Below are 21688 nucleotides of genomic sequence, written 5' to 3' on the forward strand. Positions count from 1 at the left end.
AAGGCCGAGACTACACCAACGGAGCCAATTCAAGTTAAGGGAGAGAGCCAAAAGAATAACTGGAAACTGCATCAGCAAAGACCCTTCAAAAAAATGCTCTCTCTCTCGCTCTCTCTCCAAAAAGGAAAACAATTGTATCTTGAAAGCGCAGGAAGAAAAGTAGAAAGGTGAGTGATCAGGGTCAGCAGCAGTCATGATTCGTACTTCCAAATGAAAGAATGAAAGTCACAAAAGGATGAAGGGGAGGAAAGTAGACGGAGAGACAATGAAGCTCATTAGAAAGGAGTATTTAAGGAAAGCATGCCTGAGTTATCTCTGTATGAAGCACAATGAACTCCGCAGGAAATGCCATTCATTCATTTACTGTATGTACGTGCCACACGTTCCAGGTTTTAAAAAAAACGTGGTATTTCTGGGAAGACATTGTGAGTCTCTGACTCATCTGTGATAAGAAGTTGGGACTTATGTTCTAATAACTCAGTCCCTCTTGTGGTCTTCAGGACAATTCAAGGAAAAAAATGCACTGAAGATGGAAAGCAAGTGTCTTATAAGCAAGGCAACACTTGTTTTTAACCGATTACCCCTGAACCTAACCTGATAATGCAGTGCCCCCTTTGGCCTATTCCTATTTAAAGAAGAGACTGGACACATTGAGGTGCAACAGCCAAACAAACTCAATGTGTACAAGACATTGGTGAGCTAGCGTGTGTGTGTGTGTGTGTGTATGATGACAGATCCCTCTATCCATTGCACTTGCCGTGCGAGCCACTCTCTCAAAAGCATCTGTGTTCTGCTCATAGGCAATTTGTTGACGGTTCTCCTCAGACCTCATTTGTGCTGTATGGGTCTGAACATTTTCATAGCTCAAGCCTGAGCTCATCACAATTCTCTTGGATCCAGCTCTGGCAACATCAGGTAGCAAGTAAATTAATTTAATATTAGGGACTCACACTGTTTCCCCCCAGCATGTTCATTGTCTCCCCAGCAGGCCGAGGTCTGAAATCAATCTACCTTCAAATAACAGAATAAAGTATTGGGTGTGAAAAGGCATCACAGATGGATGAAAGCAGAACTTTATATTTATGAGTGTTAATTTCCCACTAAAGCCTCGCAGTGGAGAAATATATTTTTTAAAGCATTGAGTCATAAAATTCAACTGATTTCAAATCCACGACTCTTTCACTTCTCTAAATCCAATTATCTCGGGACCATAACCGAAGTTAAAGTAATTAGGACGAGGATTTATTTGAATTAAGTCAGTCTTGGAAAAAATCCCTCTAAACTCACTTGTTATTCAACAGTGAAAAGGTTTACTCACCACTACTTACATCCGTTAAACGCAGCGGTACCGGTTTTACCCTATGCACATGTGGAGCATGGTAATTACGGCTGATTCATAGAGTGACTGTGGTGGTGATTAGCAAATCACATCACCATTGTGTTACCCTCAGCTGAAAATATAGCTAATGAGGTATTACATTATGTGTTAAATTATGTTAATGAGTGTTTTATATACAGTGTGTAACTAGCACCGAGATCAGCCACATGGTGGGAGGATACACTGGGCTTCAAGTTATAAGAAATACATAAATTCATAATGAAACTACTGTAGCTAAAATAATTCTGACACGGTTTGTATTATTCCAAATGTTATAGCAAAGTTGTATTGTTTCTCAGATTTTTTTTATCATCACTCCAGTGTATTTCCACACTGTCTTGCACAGTTTTAATGCGACAAAGACATACAGCATACATTTATATAAAATGCAGCACATCCGGTAAAAAATTCACTTCCATAGCTTTTCATTTTCTTTTGACTTTTTTTCCCCCCCTTGGTAACTTGCACTGCATGGAGATGTATTAATAGAACCAAGCTGCATTACCTCATTAATGCCCGTGTCAACACGGAGGCAGACAGCAAAGAGAACTTCCTTTCTGACTACAAGCCATACTCGATTGACTGGCACTGCTTTTTCTGGAGAGATGCATGTGTTGACATTTTATAGTTGCAAAAACAAGGATAATTGTCACATCCCTCCACACAATAGTAATATGGTAGAAAGGGGAATCAAACTTAGACTTAAACTGCGGTTGGAACTATTTTTAAACACAGTGCCGCGAGCAAAATCTCTCTCTCTCTCCACTCCCGTCAATTTGAGGTCTGTTCATTTAGTGACACTCCATGTCAGATCGGGAGGTTTGCAAATTGGGGAGTAGCTATGTCCTCTTTAATACTAAAAACACAGGTCATGATAATTACTGTTCATTTTGATTGTGATATTTGCCAGTTTTCCAAAATGCTCATACATCAGGTCACTCTGTACAAAATCACAGTCTCCAATACTGCGCTGATACATGTGTCCCTACATGATGTATGACAACACGGTAAATGGTTATGCAATAGGAGCAAGAGGCCTTGCTTGAAGTAAAAGTTGCACTGGAAACATTTCATAAAGTTTATTTAGTTTTTTGATTTGTCTTCTTTTGTTTGAATAACACAGCACACACTCAGCATGGTACACTTGCCAACACACACACACACACACACACACACACACACACACAAAACCCCGCTCATTATAAGCAGCACAGTAGTTCCCATATGGATGACTTCACAGTGTGAGTGAATATTTATGCCACTTGATTTCTTTGTTTTCCTAATCAGTCCCAGTGTTCCACCTGGAGATTAACGCCACTGCCAAACTGTTTCTGCCAGCAACACAATGATCACAATGATGAAGTTCAAAGTCTTTGGCTTTAACGCAGAATTAGCAGTTGACAACTCATTATAATGCGTTAGCACTTTACAGCTAAATAAGTGACACTGTAAACATATACAGTTTGAAGTACATTGGGGTTGTTTTAAAAATAACTGAGTCAATAATGAAATGTTTTTCTTTTGTTCTGCTTTAGGATAATTTTTTCTCTCTGGAGTTGACCAACGCCAAGCCAATGAACCTCATCCTCACGTCGCCAATCACGTCTTTCGGCCTATACAACTTCAACGCCAATGTTAACATTTACGTGAGTAACTTCTCCTCTTTTTTGAACATGAGAAGGCTGTGCTCACACCTGGATATGTGACGGGTTGCTATTGATACAAGAGATCGTCTACCAAGTACTAACTAATCACAAATTAAGTGTAAGTGGTTATTTTTTTCAGTACTGTATAATTTTCAAATGTATCCAGATGTATTTAGCTTCTGTCTAGTGCCAGATGTTTTAAATACAGTCAAACCGCCACAGCTGTGCAGCTCTGGAGAGAGCAGCTTAAGAGAGACAATGAACCGTGTCGGTTTTCCATTGATATTCCCCAGTCGCTGCTCTGCATGAGGCAGTTTGTGTTTTGGAGCTTTTATTATCCACACTATAAATCTGTAAGAGAAGTTTTAGAGTGGCCAGCAACAAGAGGGGCTGATGGCAACGGCTGTAAAATTAATGTTCCAATAAAATTGGAGATTCCGACTTTTACACACTGTGGCCAGGAAACAACTTTTAATCAGCTGCTGGAGTGTCTAATTAAATAGAGGAATAACACTGTTGTGAGGAAAATTGTTCTAGCGGTTGTTACAGTTAGGTGTTTGTCGTGTATCTATTTTGGTATTCAAATTGGTGATGAAGCTAATGAGGTGAATCAAAACAGAAAAACGTTTTTTACTGAAACAAACCGCTCACACCTCCCATTTGGTTTTGACAGAAAAGTCTTTATTGAATATGTCACAGTCTTTTATCTTTAAAATAAAGAACCAGTTTTTAACAGGACATTATATTAAAAGGGACTGAGGTGTCCCAACTTTCTGTAACTGATTAGTTTCAGCTGTAGTAGAGACGTGGAACTACCGTTTCTGGAGATAAGGAACATTTAAATAACTTTGATTAAACCAATATTCTTTGGGGCTTTTTATGCCTTTTAATGACAGAGAGATGCAGATTAGGAAAGGGGGGGGGAGAGAGAAGGGGGACGACATACAGCAAACTGCCACGGGTCGGACTCGAACCACAGGCCACTGTGGCGAGGACTCTGCCTTTGTACTTGGGCCACCGGGTGAGCGCCCTGATTAATCCAATATTTAAACTATTACGCGTCTACAGGTACTACAAATCACGTATAGGTTCTACAGGTTACATTATTGCGGGACATTCTTCCAAATATTATCAGTGCGTGTCGTAAGCAGTCTCAGCCTCCTGTGCTGTTTCGTTGCACCAACTCAATGTTACACATATTGGTGACTTTGTCAAAGCTGCAACTGATCAACATGTTGTTCCTACCTGAGAGACAGCCACTGGTGACGGTCCATATTAGTACAGCATGAAAGTTGAATTTGAAACCATCTTTGAGAGGAAGAATTCACAATGAACACTTTTTTGCTTTGGGACTACTTGAGATTTGAAACGGTAACCTTTAAAACATAAGGAAGCTTCACATTGTTTCTATCGTGACGCTGTGGCTGGTTGTTTGTCTTCCACGTTTTGTACTCATGAGTGCAAATCTGTTTGGCAGGTGACTCTCATGTTAGAGCTTTCCTCCTGCACATGAATGCATCACTTGTCAAAACCATCTCTTTAACCGCTTCAACACGCAAAAATAATTTCACGCTGACAAAAAGATAAACATGATTTAACGTTTACTGTTTTTACAACCTATATGTCAATGCACTTTCACACTGACATGATATGAAACTACGGGTAGATACGGAAAAATAAAAACCAAAAAGCTCTGATATGCTTGAAAAATGGTTGTTATGGTATATAAATAAAAATAGAAATCTGAGCTGACCAATCCTGCTGACGAAATATTCACAGGAATGTCACCACTGACATACGGACAGCAGTGTGATACCACCTCCTGTATCATGTCCTGTCGAGAGCCTGGACAACATTGCTTGTGACTGCAGGATGTTTTGGTGGGATGAGCAGTATCACTGGGGGATAATAGTGTTTTAGTTTTGCAGTGTAAGAGAAATGGCATCTGTTCTGCGTCTGCGAAAGTACGTCATCAGCTTGACAGCTTGGCTCAGTGTCACAGTCACAGCTCTTGTTAGCCTTTAAAATCTTGCCTGAGTAAACAGGCTTGTTTATAAAAAAAAAAAAGAATATATATATATAAAAAAAACACATGGAGACAGCAAGATTTTTGTCTATAAGGTTTTATGAGTCTTCATACTTTTTTAGTAAGTCGCAAAAAGCAGGTTTTCCACGTTAGGCAGTATAATATACTTACTTATGATATACTTATAATACAGCACCTTTTACGGAAGACTTAAGGTATTGATCAGGTGAGAAGACGGGGCATCTAAAACTCATACACGCATCCCAAGGCAGAAGAAGTATCATCAGGACTTTCTGTAACATCCTGTAGACAGAGATGCACTTTTCTCTCAAAACATCTTTGAGTCCCTTGAACTTTAGTGTGAGCCTGCAGAATATCAAACCGATTTCACACGGACTAATCTTGAGTAAAATTCCACTGTAATCATTAAAATGTTTACCATCCTCATTCCTCTTCTTTCTTGCCGACCTCTGCCTGCTTCTATCGTGACTGCTTTTCCCTCTTTTATCTCTGTAGTTTTCCCTTCACGCTATTTTTGATTTCTTTTTTCGTCAATCAAATATTCATGTGGAAAGACCGATGACTCCCTTAGGCTTACTTGGCTTTCACCATTTGTTTCTGTCTCGCTTTGTGACGCAAGGACACACACGCACACAAATGGTCACACACACTGGTCAGGCCAGGAGAGGGGCTTTCATTATTCAAACAAACATACTCACGCTTGATAAACATTACCAGGCTGATTTTCAAAAAATGCAGTCCTTTCCAAAAATAACCCAGCACACATGAAGAAATGTGTCGATTAGTCCAAATAACCATCTGTATGGTAGTTAAAACTCCAAAATGAATGAATAAAGTACAAAGCACATGCCCCATTATGCTGCATTGAAGAAGAAGACATCTTTAAATGATTTCTGGTAGATGATCTCATTGTACTTTCCTAAAAAAATAAATAAAAAAAGAAGTTTCCTTCAGTATAATTAGCTTCTCTTGAGTGTCAGTGAGAATGAGTGTTTACAAAATAAAGAGTACTTTATACAGCACTTTATTTTACACTTAGGCCTTTGGTCCGCTGAAGAAGAGAAGGACAAATTGGGCTTACAAAATACAATTGAAGCACATGCTTTCTTCCTTGAATTTGTATTTATTTAGCACTTTTTTTTTAAAAACATACTGTACGTGTAACTTGTCTGCAAGCTTACTGTCTGTAGACAATCTCCACTATATGCTCAAAGTCCCCCCTCCCCTGCCTTTCTTATTCATGCAACGCTTAATGTAAACTCCATTATTTCCCATTGGCCCAGACGAGGAAACAGCAGTGTCTAGTCGACGCGATGGATGTATATATTTATACCTTGTATGGAGCCAGATTCCAGCCGACTGTAGTGACGCACAAAGCTAAAAAAGGTCCCATTTCCTGGCCCCACTCAGGAAGCAAAGGAAAGACCATGGCTCCAACAGAGTTGTGCAACTGTGCTCGTGGACACTTAACCATAATAAACATTTCGTTTTAACAGCACCCTGCTCAGAGAATAGAGGGAGAGTTGGGTGGAGGGTAAGAGAGAGAGAGAGAGAGAGATTTGATATGACAAAATGTGAGCAGACATGAGGTGAATATAAATAAATATAAAGCTGGCTGACTCAGTTCTGTGTTATTGTAGCAGACAGACTCATGTCTTTTAGGACTGAGGTGATTCTGACTTTGCTCTTTGTGTAAATAGTAATTAATGAAACTAATTGGCTAACTCTGCTTTCCAGATAAACAATGACTCCACAATTACCCTTCATGCCAATAAAAATCCCAACATCGTCCACAAGCAAGGCTTCCCAACTCAAGATGAGGAGCTGGTCAAGTGGGCGAGACAGAAGTTTGGGGGTGTAACTTCATTCACCACAATCCGAAATCTGATAAAAATGTCATGGACAGGAACAAAAGGTGAGAATTATTTCTACAAACTGGCTAATATTTTATTAACACATTGTTTTACACTAACGGGGTTTCTCCTGCTAACTGTATTTGGAGGGAGTCAATTACAGCACAAGGTCTGAAAACATGGCTACATATGAAGCGAGGCTGCCTGTGAGACAGCATTATACTCAGATCGCTAAAATACTGTAAATGACTTTATGCCTGCTTAAATTAGATTTAGATTCATCAACCTTACTTTGATTTTTATCTGGAGTATGTTATCTGCATCTTTCCAGCTTCCACAATTCAGCAGTGAGTCTGCAGTACAGTAATCACCAGTGGATGCAGTGTTTGTTTCCGGACAACAATCTATCTGTGTCTCTCTGTCTCTCTCTCTTTCTCTCTCTCTGTCTGTATCTCTGTCTCTGTTTTGCTTTCTGTCTGTCTGTGTGTCTCTCTCTCTCTCTCTGCCTGTGTCGGTCTGTCTGTCTCTCTCTCTCTCTCTCTCTCTCTCTCTCTCTCTCTCTCTCTCTCTCTCTCTCTCTCTCTCTCTGTCTGTCTCTCTCTATCTGTGTCTCTCTGTCTCTCTCTCTTTCTCTCTCTCTGTCTGTGTGTCTCTGCCTCTCTCTCTCTCTCTCTCGCTGTCTGTCTGTCTGTCTGCGTCTCTGTCTCTGTCTCTGTCTCTCTCTCTCTCTCTCTCTCTCTCTCTCTCTCTCTCTCTCTCTCTCTCTCTCTCTCGCTGTCTGTCTGTCTGCCTGCCTGTCTGTCTGTCTGTCTCTGTCTCTGTCTCTCTCTCTCGCTCTCAAATGTATCACTAACATCCTCTTATCTTAAGTGTGTGTATCTTATCACTGCTATGATTAAGACCACATTGCATTAAAAATAAACACATTTTCGATGCTTGCATATTTTATATTCTCACTTTTTATACATTCTTTTAGAAACACATTCTTGGACTGTAAGTCATCAACACATTGATCTTCAGTGTGTCAATTAGTAGGAACACAAACCAGAGGACCTTCAAAAGTACACGTAATGGTTTTTAATAATATATAACATCAACTACCACAGATACACAGCTAAATAAATGAAAAGAAATCTGTTGCTTTTGAACTTTCTTATTTTTTTAAACCAGAAAACGTAAAGCTCAGTATGTAGGATCGGAGGTGACAGAGAGTGAAAACAACACTCGCTCCCCCAAAAGTTCCATCACATACCGAAGCAGTCACCATGCTGTTTTAAAATGGGGAGCGTCGACCAAAGGCACTTCCAATCAATAAGAGAATATAGAGTCTACTGAAATATATCGCTGTGTCACATTTTATATACTTGTCTGTCTTCTATGTTTCACATTTTACATGTACACACCATCACTGCCCATACTGCTTTGGTATGTGTAATACTTTATCAGTCAGCTCAATAACAGTATGAGCAATCACAGCAGCACAACTGAATGTAATAACTAAAGGATCTGTGAAGGCTTAAAACAAATCAACCAAATCAAAAAAGTGTAGTTTTGATTTTGTAACCAAAGTGAAAGTTTGTACTATATTAATGAATGATGTGTGTTTTGAAACAAGGAAAGATATCTTTCTTCACAGAAAAAGAAAGATGATGCTGAAGATGGAGTCACAAAAACATTCACGTCTGAGTAAAGGCTGGACGTTAAACATATTTTTTGGTTGATATTGCCAGCAGCAATATGTCCAGTGTCTTTTACAGTAGTTTGGATGAATTCAGTTTTAATCCCTTTTATTATGGTTGTCTGTCCTTCTCCAGGTCTAACAATACGAGGGTGTTACAGTCTGCCAATGGCGTACTGTGTCATTTAAATTGTGTTTTCTCTTAGTTTTGGCTTTTTGTGTTTTTACTGACTCGTAGTCCACAAGGGCATTAAATTACTCAAGCAGTGCAACAGTTTAAATCTCTATTTTGTTGTATCCCTTGGCCCGTATTGAGGTGATAGGTGAATTTGCGTAGGCCTTGGTGTAGGCGTTTATAAAGTCTGCAAAGACTGCAACAACGGTGCTTTGCTATGAAAGCTTTCTGAGGAGAAAATAAGTAAATGTCCCTCAGGTTTCTGCAGTGGCTCAATTTGATTTGAAATGTAGCTATTTCTATTTGCGAAAGAGGCTCGTAAAGGAGTGTGAAAGACAAACATTTAAAGTGGCAATCGACTACTGTTTTCACTGTGAAGTAAAATGTCTATTAAACAATGTGCTGGTTAGGGCTGCGCAATATACCGATACTTTATCAATACTTTACTATATACTTTAAAAGCTGCATTAAAGTAAAGTGATGTCATGTTCTGAATTTACCAGACAGTTCTAACTCTTTTATAGTTAGTCATTATATCCACATTAAAAATCTTATTGTGTAAAAATGCTATGAACGCACCAATGGTCGCAATATCAAGATATTTGGTCGAAGATATTGCGATATTTGATTTTCTTTACATTTCGCCCAACTCTAGTAATGGCTACAGAATTATGACACCATTGGACTTAAGTTTAGTTCACTATCAGCCTCGCTTTTACTTTTGCAATTCTTTCTGACTCCGGGTTTGCGATCTCCTGGGAAAATGAAGGCTCGATTTACGGCACACAAAGAAACAGGATAGCGCTTGATCTGCGCTTATACTTAGTAAGGTAGTAAAATAATGGACCAAGACGACAACACGGCGTTCAGGGAGCTACTTTTAAAATTCTAGTTGCACAGCTCACGACTTGTCTTCCTGTAGGCTTGAAAGGACATTGTTGAAAGCTTTTAGTTTCCTCTCTGCAAGAAGGATCGTAGCGGTCAGCTTGAATTTGAACTCTCGATGTACTCTAATGGTAACACATTATTACGATGGATAAAAAAAAAAAATCTCAAACCATGCCTGTCGCGTAATGCTGGGTATAATATGTTCAAAGTAGTCGTGCTCTTGTCAAAAATGTGGCTTAACATGCTGGTTGTGTGCTCAGCGTACTGGCCTGTTGGTGTGATCGGACTATATGAGGCGCTGCTGCTGCATTTCCAGCATAGTGTTTTAATACTAAACATGCGTAGCAATTTGAGCACTGCAACAGGATGCACCTGTAAACCATCAGTCCCCATTATTTGGTCAAAGGCTGAGCGTAGTGTACTCTCATGAGACTGCTCCTGGAACATCTCCCATAGCGGTAAAGGCAAAGCACTAATGTGCCTGTCCAAGCAGTTTGGTTTTCTGCTGCAGATTGGTCTATGGCTCCCCAGTGCTGGCCACCCAGTAAAACACTGTAAACTGCACTTCTTTTACCAACCGCACTGAATGGAAATAGTCTCTTAGAGCATCACTCGCAGTAAAACTACCCTGTTGAATAAATAGTAAAAAAAAAGCTTTAATTGTAACTGCTTATTGCTTATTATTGCAGCCACTATCCCACTGCCACAATTAAACATTTAAACAGAAGGGCTGGCAGTCCGTTTGTTGGAGCTTCTTTATTATATGAGATTATGCACACAGAAATAATTGTATTGCACATAATTTCCCCTGGAATGTCATTTTCGTTTAGCAAACAATGGATGAACATTGACGGAAGAATGCATGTTTGTGGTTTTACAGGAACCAAACCTGGCTCTGGTGACTGCATGCTTAGAAATGAAGATGCAGTAGAGAAGCACTTTATGAAGATTGAAACACAACCCCTGGTTTCTTCCTTCAAATCTTGCTCCCCACAGCAACAGAGTGATGAAGCTGAGGTTCACATCATAAACATCCCAGAGAATTCCAGCACTCGGTAAACCTTGAGATCCACACAACAAAGCATCTCGTGTGTTGTTTTTCGATCTTAAATGACTAAAGTTGTGTTATGTAATCTTTGATTCTTCATATTGCAGCAATGTATCAATTCGCGTTGGCACCAAGAAGACCAGCGTGTTCCTGAGAGGACCTCAGGGCACCACATGGACCTTCCTCAACCTACAACACACAAAGTTTGGTGTAAGCTGACACACACACACACACACACACACACACACACACACAACCCCACGTGAGATAGGATTTATGAAGAGGACAAAGACTTCCCTTAATAGTGTGATGCGGCTCACCTTATAAAGGGGCTAAATGATGTGTTACACACAGTAAGCTTCCCCCGTGCCCATTATTGAGTAACTACTTGTAGTTTCTAAGTCTTTACTGATATATTTGTACTTCTCTTCCTACAGTCTAACAATGACATCCTGCTGCCCGCCATGACACACAGAATAAGTTCTTCATTTACACTGAACAGCGACAATGCAGAGGATGTGCAAAGGAAGGCTTTAGAACATTTCAAAGTCAATACTTTCACCAGCTACACTGAACTCAGACCACAGGACTCTACGGTTTTACTGGTTCAAAGACAAAAAGACAACCTTACAGGTAAGACAATAAAGGGTAAAAGAGCTGTTTCAACTTTGAGGCATATTTTCCACAAAGAGAATAGATGGAGTACTGCAAAAAGCACAGCCCACACATAATGCATGTTACGCACTGCCAGCACTGAGATGGAACAACGGGAGGATAAAGTCTGCTTTAATAATGGTGCAAGTAATATTCATCATCATCATTTTTACATTCAATGTATTATTTTTTACAAACACAATGTGCTATGCTGCAATTTGAATGACCCTTTTGACATTTTCTCAAGTTCTTAGTATATATTGTTTCCCCAGTTCCTTAAAGATTCTTAAAAGGTTATAAATTAATTTATCAAAAAATAAGGACTTAATCGCTACTAAATCCTATGTTTCTGCCAATACATTGTAAAATATCTAAATAATTGGTAACATCTATTCTCTTTAAAATAATCTACCAAATGCTTCACATATTAACGTCGCACGGATCAGAATAGTTGAAGAATTGTGCGTTAAATAAGTCTTAAATCTAACTTGCCTGTAGGAACCCGGGTATTAGCCTTAGACTTCTCGCTAAATCTTGAGGATTCTGTCTTGGTACGATAGCATAGTGTGCTTAGGAAAGGATAGCTACCCATAAACCCAAGTGTAATTGAAATTGATAAAGTGGATGTAAATGTTTTTTTTTATGTTTTGTCCTTTCTCTCTCAGTTATAGAAACATCACCAACAGCAGTCACTGCCATTACAACTAATGCCCATCATCAGATGCCTCTGATGATGCAGCTATACACCTCCCCAGACTACCGTTCTCCCCTGGACCCTAACACCAAGGTGCAGAGTGACAAGAGAATTTATGCTGAGGTAAGAAATCATTCGCCCTTATTACACTGATTGCATGGGTAATACGTTGTTAGATTATAATGCCCATTTGTGCTTTCTCCGTTCAGTTGAAGTTTATTTGATCTCTTCTCCGTTTCCTGCAGATTTCAGGGCACACTTTAGGAGGCATTGTCTTGACCATCAAGGTGATCAGCTGCTTTGTGCTCTCCACGGGCACATGCCCTGTAAAGAAAGAGCTGCCCTTCATGCCAGAGGCTTGCTCCGTAAATTCTTGTCCCAACAGCACCCGACTGAGCTTCTCCTTAGATCAGCTCCAAGAGCTGACATCCACCACATGGGACCTGGAATGCGCCGTCAAACTTTGTTACAGTGAGGTAGGAGTTCCAACTTTTTCAAATGCAACATGTCATGTAAGAAAATATAACCTGTCTTGCAACTTTTCTTTTGGCTGTCTGGAATACTTTGTATTGAGCGTCAGTGTAGATCTGTTGTGGTGGCAGCGCTTTGATGGAACTCGGCCTCTCTTCATATCTATCAAGATCAAAATAGTGAAGCTTGAATGCAGTTTTTGACACACTCATGACAAGTGACTTTAAGGGTTTTGTTGATACATTTTTTTTCTTCTACCACCTCACTAGAAATGTGGATATGGAGGAAGAGTGAAGAGGAATCTGGAGGTTACCCAGCCGTGTCTGCAACAACCAAGTGAGTTCAGTTCAAACTCCAAAATATGGATCAGTTCCCTTTTTTGAGTGCAATTCAGATGAGTCATTATGCGACTACGCTCAGGTGTATTAGCTTTCTTCTTTCTTCTCCTACACTAACGTACTCCCTCAAACTTTACAGACGGTAAAAACCTCAAACAATTTTACAAAGCAGTTGAATAGGACATGTGATACATTAGATCCTAGGTCTTCAACAGGGGGTCCAATTTATTTATTTTTGCTTTGCCATTCACATTCCCTCCTCCGCTGTACTTCTTGAAGGGCGGCGACACACGCCTACAGTCAGAGACAGAGTGGAGGAAAGGAGAGGGGTGAACTAAAAGACATTTCCGCCATTTTTTATCCTGTTGCCATTTTGTTATATAAATGTAATATAACGTATAGAGTAAATGGACAGTTGAGTGGAACAAGAAAATTCACAACATCTATAAGAAACATTTGAAACAGCGTTAAGTGTTTGATCTTTTCCTCAGTTTGTTTCAGCAACACAAACAAGAAAACAAATTGCTTTCAAATGCAGAAAGCTAAAAAAAAAAAAAGGATCCTGAAAAGGTGTAGTTTCTTGACAAAGCATTACTATGAAGATGAACATCTCATATTTAATTTTCTAACAAAAGATCTGATCTCTGAGAAGAAAAAACAAAACACTTTCGAATGACCTTTTTTTCCGCCCATAGGACTTAATTTCTGGCGTGGTGCTCGGCCAGTAAATTGCTAATAATTTTCATTACAATTGTTGCTTTCAGTGCACAACAAGCACGGGCGGTTGTCATAGCAGTGAACTCAGGATATGCAGTGTAGCCAGTAAGGGGTTGCAGGGACCGGGCTTCGTCCTTTAGGAAGGTCTGCAGGCTGACCTTGTGGCCACAATCAGAAGTAATGGCCCTCAAGGGAGGGGAGGGAGGGGGGGGTTTCCTTTGTGTTTCCAAGGGGGTCTGACTGTGCTGCTGTCCAAACACAGCCACTGGGCCTGATGCTATTGTCGGACCATTCAACACCGTTGACTCAAACAAGGAAAGATGTCTTACTTCACAGAAACAGACGGATGATTGATTTCATAGGAAAATTCGAAAAAGATGCAATTTCCAAAAGACAGAAGGAAGTAGATGCTGAGTAAACGGGGAATCACCTGGAATTTGTCAGACTTCTTGGGTATGAACTGATAATGGATTTGTTTATTCCTTAAGCTTCCTTTATCCTCCATTTCCTCCTAGAGGAGAAAGATAAAGGTTGGAATGTCAGTGTTGCAGCAGACTAAACTACTCATCCGTGCTTTCCTGTGTTGTCTTTTTTCTTTTCTTTTTGCTTTAACTTAGGCAATTAAAAAAAGTTTTTTTTTTCTGGAGACTGGGACCTGCATTACAGGAATAGTACCAGTTGTAAAGGGACATGTCAATTTGGTATGTCTGCTTATGTATTTCCATTAATTATCCAGTGTCAGAGACACACGGGTTATATCAGCAGGACTAGCAGACTGCATTCTGCCCTCACTGGCCCTCACTGGCCCTCACTGGCCCTCACTGGCCCTCAGTGCTCCATTCAGCAATCATTCCTGTTTGCTAGTTTCCATACAGAGGGCTCTAGGGAGTCACAGCACAGACCTGCTGTCTGCCTCGTCCTCTCCACCTGCACTGGAGCTTCTGCTTCCTGCTCTTGTTTATTCAGTTTCGCTGTCAAAGCCTCACTTGTACAAACTAACACAGCACAACTGATTAAAGAAAAAATAACGTCTCCAGAGAAAGCCTGCTCGAGTTGCTGTGATGTTTCTGGCTCATGCGGGGGTCAAGGAATGTTCCTCGCTGACAGATCAACAAACTGGGTTGGCTGTGTGGGACGCAGTCTGCACAGTTGCCCACAAGATGTCACTGTTGTGATCTGGTTCATGTTTAATTCTGTTGATATTTGTTTGATCAAATATCAGCATGATTGCATTTACTGTAATCATGTAGTCGTCATCATTATAATAAATAATTTACATCAGACTTCATGCAGTTCAGTTTAAATGTTCTGATATCTGCATTAAGTTCATGGAGGCTCACCGCAGAAGCAGTTGCGCTGCACATTATTACACACATATTAAATTGCGCATGATGCACATGAGTGGCAGGCACGTTTCTACAAAACAATCCCACTGTCTCCTGTCCTTCGTGTCCTCTCTTTAACGTACTTCAGGACAGGGGATGAAGGGGATGATTGCATGAAGCCCAGTAAAGTACTTAGCTTAGCACATTCCACCAGGAGGCAGGAGGCAGCAGGCAGCAGGCAGCAGGTGAGAGAAACTCGTGCAAAGGTGATGATTGGTTTCTTCCAAATGTTCTAGACACTTGTGGGAGGCTCTCTACATGTAGTAGAAGGAGGCGAGATGTAAAAGCACGTGTTTGTACACGCGTTTCAGATACGAGGCTTAGATCATAATCATAACATTCCAAACCAACAGACTGCTTTCCATGTCAAAAATGATTTTCAAAAGTCATCTTAGTGGAAGCTATTAATGAGAAAAAGAAGAAGACGTTTAAAATATCTGGCATGTTTGAAAACCAGAAGCAAATATTAGTAACGGCTGAGTTTAAGGCGACGTCTGAGTGAAGGGGAAAATGTCGATGATTTATTGTAGCCTTATTAAAATGACGTCTCTCTCAAGGTAATACATTCACAGCCTTGCCAGACCACAATGAGCGAAGCACAACTATGGGATGGCCTTGCCAGGCTAGTAGCGGATGTCTCTGCCACAGCGCTGCATGTCATGGACTTGAGTTCTCTTATTCTTTCAGAGAAGAATTTGAGGGAGAATTACATTTTATTGCTGCTGGCTCCGATTTTTATGTTTTCTATTAAGTTTGTCAGATTTGAAGGACGTTGTGCGGGGCAAGCACACAGAGAATCACCAATGCCAAACTTAATTGTACATTTGTATTATTAATTTAGAACGGAGAAGATGTTTCGGTTCAGTTCGGCTGATCTCTAATGCTGCAAAAATAATGACTGTTATAGTTACTGCATGGGTTTTGCTTGAATTGCCATGGTAACTAGGAGGGGTATTAAATGACCATGCCATAGCTGGTACAGATTGTATATATGTTGCATGATATTGAATCCATACCATCAATCTTTAAATTGACTTTTGAGGCTTAGGCTCGTGGCAGGATGAAAATCTTGTAGGGACTTAAAAGAGACTTGTAGAGACTTAAAACTTTAAGAGAAATATATATATATATATATATATATATATATATATATATATATATATATATATATGTATGTATGTATGTATATATTTTTTTATATATATTTTTAATTAATTATTAATTATTTATTTATTTTGTCATTGCATGGGTATGTTACTGTTGAATGTTTTTCTTTTCTTAAAAACACCTTTATTTGTGCATTCCAACCAACTCCTACATCTTGAATTCAAGATTTTATTGCCTAAAAACATAATATTCACTAGACAATTACTGTGTGGGCGTTCTGTTACACTGCAACAAAATGTGGCGCTGGCGACTGATACTTCGTGTTTGCTACGCTTCTATGGAGAAGTCAGCCAATCTGATAAGGTTGCTGCAATCTTTGAACCTTTTGCTGTTCCTGTGTGTTCCATTATATAACTGTGGATCTGAAATAAACTATAAAATCTCATCTCTTTTGCATCATCACATAACAATCATAATTGTGGCAATAATACAAAACAATATCCGAATGTTGACGGTGATTAACCACCTACAGCATATCAAGAACAAGTCTCAGTTATGTTCATACTGTTCATACACTAACCGTCAGTTATGACATGCGGTTGTTGTGATTACTGTTGTTTAACTCAAGCATGCATGTTGATTCTTTTTTTCATGTGTATGTTTCAGCCCCAAAATGCTTTGATTTTGGCCTACCTGGTGTTCTGGGCATTGCATTTGGAGGGTTCCTGATTGGAGTATTACTTATTGGTGCACTGTGGTTCATCAAAATCAAAACAGGCAAATGTATGACTAAAGCACATTGTTTCTGATTGATTAGAGATCTGAGATAACATTTGTCTGCATTTAAAATGGTCTCATTCTGCTTATTCCAGGGTACCCAACTGGACTGGACATTAGCTCAACTGCAGCAAATCTTTCCAGTAAGATTTCTTTCTTTCTTTCTTTTTCTTGGTTCTTTTGCTTTCCTTTCATCGGGTTTCTTATTGGCTTCTCTCCGGTGTTTTTTTTTTCCAGGATGTCCGTGCTCCGGGGCAAAACGACAACCCGTTTCTACTAACCCTTCCCCGTCTGAGAACAGCAGCGCCAACGCAAGCATTGGAAGCACCCAAAGCACACCGACCAGCAGCATGGCATGAGATTATGATAATCTCCACCACCAGCAGAGCCACCTTCTCCCTTCAAAGTCACCTATACGGGTTTTGTGCTTTTATTTTCTTTAATAATGCTCAAAAAGCATTTTCCCTTCCCTGCCCCCTTCAAATTCTCATTAAAAAGCAAACCCACGTCTTTGACTCACCAAGCCTGAAATGGATGTGATCTGGGAGTTTGTAATGGTGGATCGGAGAGGGGGGGGGGGGGGGGGAGCTGGGTGACGGATAACAGAAGCCTAATCAATGGCCTCTGACGCTCACCTCTGCAGCCTCTCTGTAAAGTCAAGCTCCTAGACAGGAAGTTAAAGAGGGCAAGAGGAAAAGAAAAAAAAAAATTGGCTCCCAGCAACAGGAAAAACAAACCATATCCCCCCAAGAGCTAACAGGAAATTCACTGCATTCCTTTCAATGAATTGTGCTTGTATGATGGCGGCACAATAATAGTTAGACAGGAGACGAACCAGTCAAAAGACCGACTTTGCCCACATGAAAAGCTGTTTTGCATCTAAGCTACAAAAACTATGAAGGGCTTTTGGGTAGGTCAGTCCAAAAATACAGTTATCAACAATGTCCCGGGGACTGAAAAGCTCAGCATGTTAGGATCTCAAACCAGTCAATGAAATGCTCACCTCAAGGGGTGTTTGTCCTAATTGGAGTTCGAGGTCAATAGTTAAACGCTACCTCCTGTCATTTAGAAGTCTGGGGCTAAGTTTAAACTTAACGCTTGATTTCTCTGGTGAATTTATATTATTTTCTGCCTTTCTTTCTTAATTTTTGATTTATTCTGTGTCACTTTAGGTTTTCTTATCTCTTTTTGGGTCATTTGTAGCTCATGAAACAAAGTCACGATGCCATTGTTCATGCAATCTGATAGCTTTGTCTGTGCCTTCATATGAAAGTCACATCTTATTTTTCCTTCCAGTATTTATTGGAAGTTGCAGAGAAATATACTTACATTCCCTAATTACTCAACGAAACTAATGCTAAATCATATTTATAGCCCAAAGGAAGCAATTATGAACCATTAAAGGGAAGAAAATGCATTTGAGGTGAGAGACAATCGCTCTTGTAATGTACATCACAGCATGCAGAGATGCACGGCTGTATCCAGAGCTGAGTAATGTTCCTATAATGAGGAGTTCAGGTTCCAGACCTCAGACTTATACTGTGTGTAGTACTTAAGTGGCGCTCACACAGCTACGCTCACAGGGTGGAGTTTCCCCAAAATAGTCTGGAGGTAGAATTCCAGTACTTTTTCTTTGCACAATGTCCATTCTTAATCCATCGCCAATTGCCTGAAAATGTGTCATAACCACAATTTTTTCACCATTCTCTAAATGTCAGATCTGCTTTAACATCCTTGAACACATATATACAAAGATACATTTACTGAATATATTGCAATAAAGTGTTTTCAGGCAGGTTTAATCGTCGACCTGTAGATCTTAGAGCCCGTGTTTATGGCGTATAAACTATTCCTCTTCCTATATTTGAAGATTTCCAACCTGCCGGCATCATTTTCAATTCTTTGCATTGAAAACGCAGCCAGCCACTAATGTGTAATGTTGTGCTTTATCTTGTGATTAGAGATGAACACACACACAAGAGAAATCATTTTTAGACCTCTGATGGATGTGATGGATCTATGAGACCATGCTCCGAGAGACTTTCATTGCACGTTGGGGGAACTTTAGGTACAAACAATTGACTAAAATATTCCATTGTGGAATTCACATTTGATAACGTTTTCCTTACGCAGAAGATGATGAAATCCGTAACTCAGACCTTTGATACAAATCTATCTAAAACTGAGTTAAACACCCCCCCACCCCCACCCCCCGCACATCTTTCCCTAACTTTTGAACTTGAACTTCCCATCTAAGTCACCAGATCTGAATGCAGCCTATTAGGACTAGTATATTCCATTATAATCAATAGTAACATTTTATATGCATTGCAACAGGCTGTCCTCATTCACTGTTCGCACCTATACACACGGAAATGATTGCACTATAATTCGTATATAACCAACATACAACAACGTGAACCAGGGTTGCTTGCTGGGGTATTTTTGTTGCGTAACTTCCGTACTTAACTGACGCCACAATCCACCATCTTTTCAGGTTCTGCACTGCAGATGCTTGAGCAGGCGCACTCGTGTTGCTGCGCATTCGTAGGATACGCACAATAAATAACAAATGAACTTGTAAGATATCATACGGACCGTTGTATGAGGATACGTTATGTGCGACAATACATCAGTCAATCAGTCACGCTTTAACGCCCGTGAAGACTACTTTAAAAAACTCCAGCTTTATTTCCAGCTGTCACGTGACATGCCTACCGCTATGGAAACTGTCATTTGAGAGGAATTAGTTTCTCGTTCAAATTAACTTCTACTCTCTACATTTGATAGGCTGCATCAGCCACGGCAGTGCTAATGCTAGATGCATAATGTGGACTCATTAAAGGGGCTACAACTGTATAGTGACGGTTGATCCGTTAAACCAAATATTTGTTTCAATGTACAAATGTAAATGTATTTTTCATATTTTTTGTTGCCACTCTGTTACCTCTTAGAAAATATTCCCATCACACGTCTTGTGGTATAAGTAAGCAATGTGTATCTACAGTGCATAGCATTGGCACAAGCGCCAACATTGTGATCTTTAAGTGTTTCTTTATATACATTTGACTCCTTTTTAAATGCATTTATATATTCACACTCCCAATAGTTACTCGCCTTCTGATTTGGTTAAAATATATTTTTTTCACCTTCAAACCTAATCTCAGAAGTATTCAGCCTTTTCCGAAGCGATTGCATTTGTAAAATGTCTCCTCATTGTATGTGAGCTATGTAGCTTATTACCCCCCCATTTCTCTGTACATGCCTGACAGAACAAAGAGGGCCAGTATAAATTGCCACTTGAGTATTTGTGCAATATGATGAGGTAAACTCGTATGTAATGTCTATATGTAGTTTTTTTTTTACCATGTTTATTTTTTGTAAGTGTTGTATGATCTTATCATGCTTTGTTCTTTTACGTATTCGGAGAACTGGGACAATTCCTAATCAAGGCACATATAAAATGCACAAGATTTATTTTGTATTGTAATCTTTGTTTTTTTTGTTTTTTTAATTCTCCTATAGATTTGAGTTTTAATGACATTGTAATCACAGACGGTGTGCGTCACATCGTCAACTGAGGGTCAACAAGGTCTATCTGACACATTTGAGGTCTATGTCTCAAACGGCTTTAAAGTTACCAGGGTCTATCTGCATCACTAATTTATGCAGATTTTGTATATATTTGCTGAGTCAGTGAGATCTACAAAGGTCTATCTCCACATGCTTCAAGCTTAAATTTAGTATCACAAAGGTCTATCTGCTGACGACCAATAGCAGGGCGGGAAATGAATCACGTGATCATTTTAAGCACAGGAATAACTTATTCAAAACGTTTTGCTGCCAACTGTTTTATATGTATGTAATCTAGTAGATAGTAGTTCAAGTTAAGATCATTAGTAGTTTAATAAAAAGTCTTAAAAATTCAGATTTATTAGCAAATATAATTTTCACTTTTAAGTTTCCTGCCACGTGGAACTTGTGTAAACATTTTTAGAGCTTAAAATGAAGCCAAGTTGCATAAAATACAGTTGAGGGTTACATTTTCAATTTTCAGGTGGGGAAATGTCAGATAGACCCCTTGGGACTCTAGTTTTCCAACAATTTCGGAACTATCTGCAAAAGTAGTTTTGTTTCTACCCATAATACGCACTGAATTGGCCCAAATAGTCTTAATTTCACTACCTAGTGTGTAGCATGTGATAAGTCAAAATTGGTTGGAATTGGTTTTATAGTGTCCACGTTATGAACTGTTGAATTTTCAAATGCGTTTTTCTCAAAACTCGTCAAAGTGCAGATAGACCTCAATAACCCTCAGTTGACCACATGTCAAAGACTAAAGTTAGACTTTTGCTAACCCTAAGATTCCCCTGCTGTCCAAAAACATGGCATAACTCTGCTGATACTGACATCCTGACATTGTCTTGCGTTGATTGTGCTATCTTCAGTGGGTGTGATGGGGAAGTACATCTCTGAAAGACAGAACCTCTCACCACAGAGACGCATCCCAGTGAAATATTCAACACTCACAAACTCGTCGTTTGGTGGTTCATAAAGACTTTTTTTCATTTAATTTTAGGATTTTTTTTTTTTATGTCAGGTAGTCTGTGCCTGTTATAAAGAATCCCCACTGACTGACAGTTTCTGTCTGAGCACTGACGGTAAATTCAGACAAGCTGCCAGTTAATTCACTTGTTAACCCTGCAGATCCCTTCGTTACCTCTGACAACAGCTTCCTCCTCCACAGACACGGTGAACAAAATGTGTGTGTGTGTGTGTGTGTGTGTGTGCACTGTATGTATGTGCGTCTGTGTGTAGGTGTATAATAGAAA

The 21688-nt window shown here is 39.6% G+C and overlaps 1 protein-coding gene across 4 annotated transcripts in view; it reads left to right on the forward strand.

Moving 5' to 3' along the window:
• The window catches only part of eng (endoglin), a 37694-nt gene extending 17361 nt beyond the window's left edge, over positions 1-20333 (forward strand). For all 4 annotated transcript variants that reach the window (XM_029445147.1, XM_029445148.1, XM_029445149.1 and 1 more), the window contains 11 exons: positions 2914-3024; positions 6809-6986; positions 10546-10720; positions 10821-10923; positions 11151-11346; positions 12033-12184; positions 12307-12537; positions 12802-12868; positions 16746-16862; positions 16952-16999; positions 17094-20333. In XM_029445147.1, coding sequence (XP_029301007.1) covers positions 2914-3024; positions 6809-6986; positions 10546-10720; positions 10821-10923; positions 11151-11346; positions 12033-12184; positions 12307-12537; positions 12802-12868; positions 16746-16862; positions 16952-16999; positions 17094-17215 — 1500 coding nt within the window. In that variant the 3' untranslated portion in view covers positions 17216-20333. The remainder of the gene's footprint in view (positions 1-2913; positions 3025-6808; positions 6987-10545; positions 10721-10820; positions 10924-11150; positions 11347-12032; positions 12185-12306; positions 12538-12801; positions 12869-16745; positions 16863-16951; positions 17000-17093) is intronic.
• Positions 20334-21688: the final 1355 nt, after the last annotated feature.

Source organism: Cottoperca gobio, chromosome 12 (genome assembly GCF_900634415.1).
Source record: "Cottoperca gobio chromosome 12, fCotGob3.1, whole genome shotgun sequence".
Taxonomy (NCBI): domain Eukaryota; kingdom Metazoa; phylum Chordata; class Actinopteri; order Perciformes; family Bovichtidae; genus Cottoperca; species Cottoperca gobio.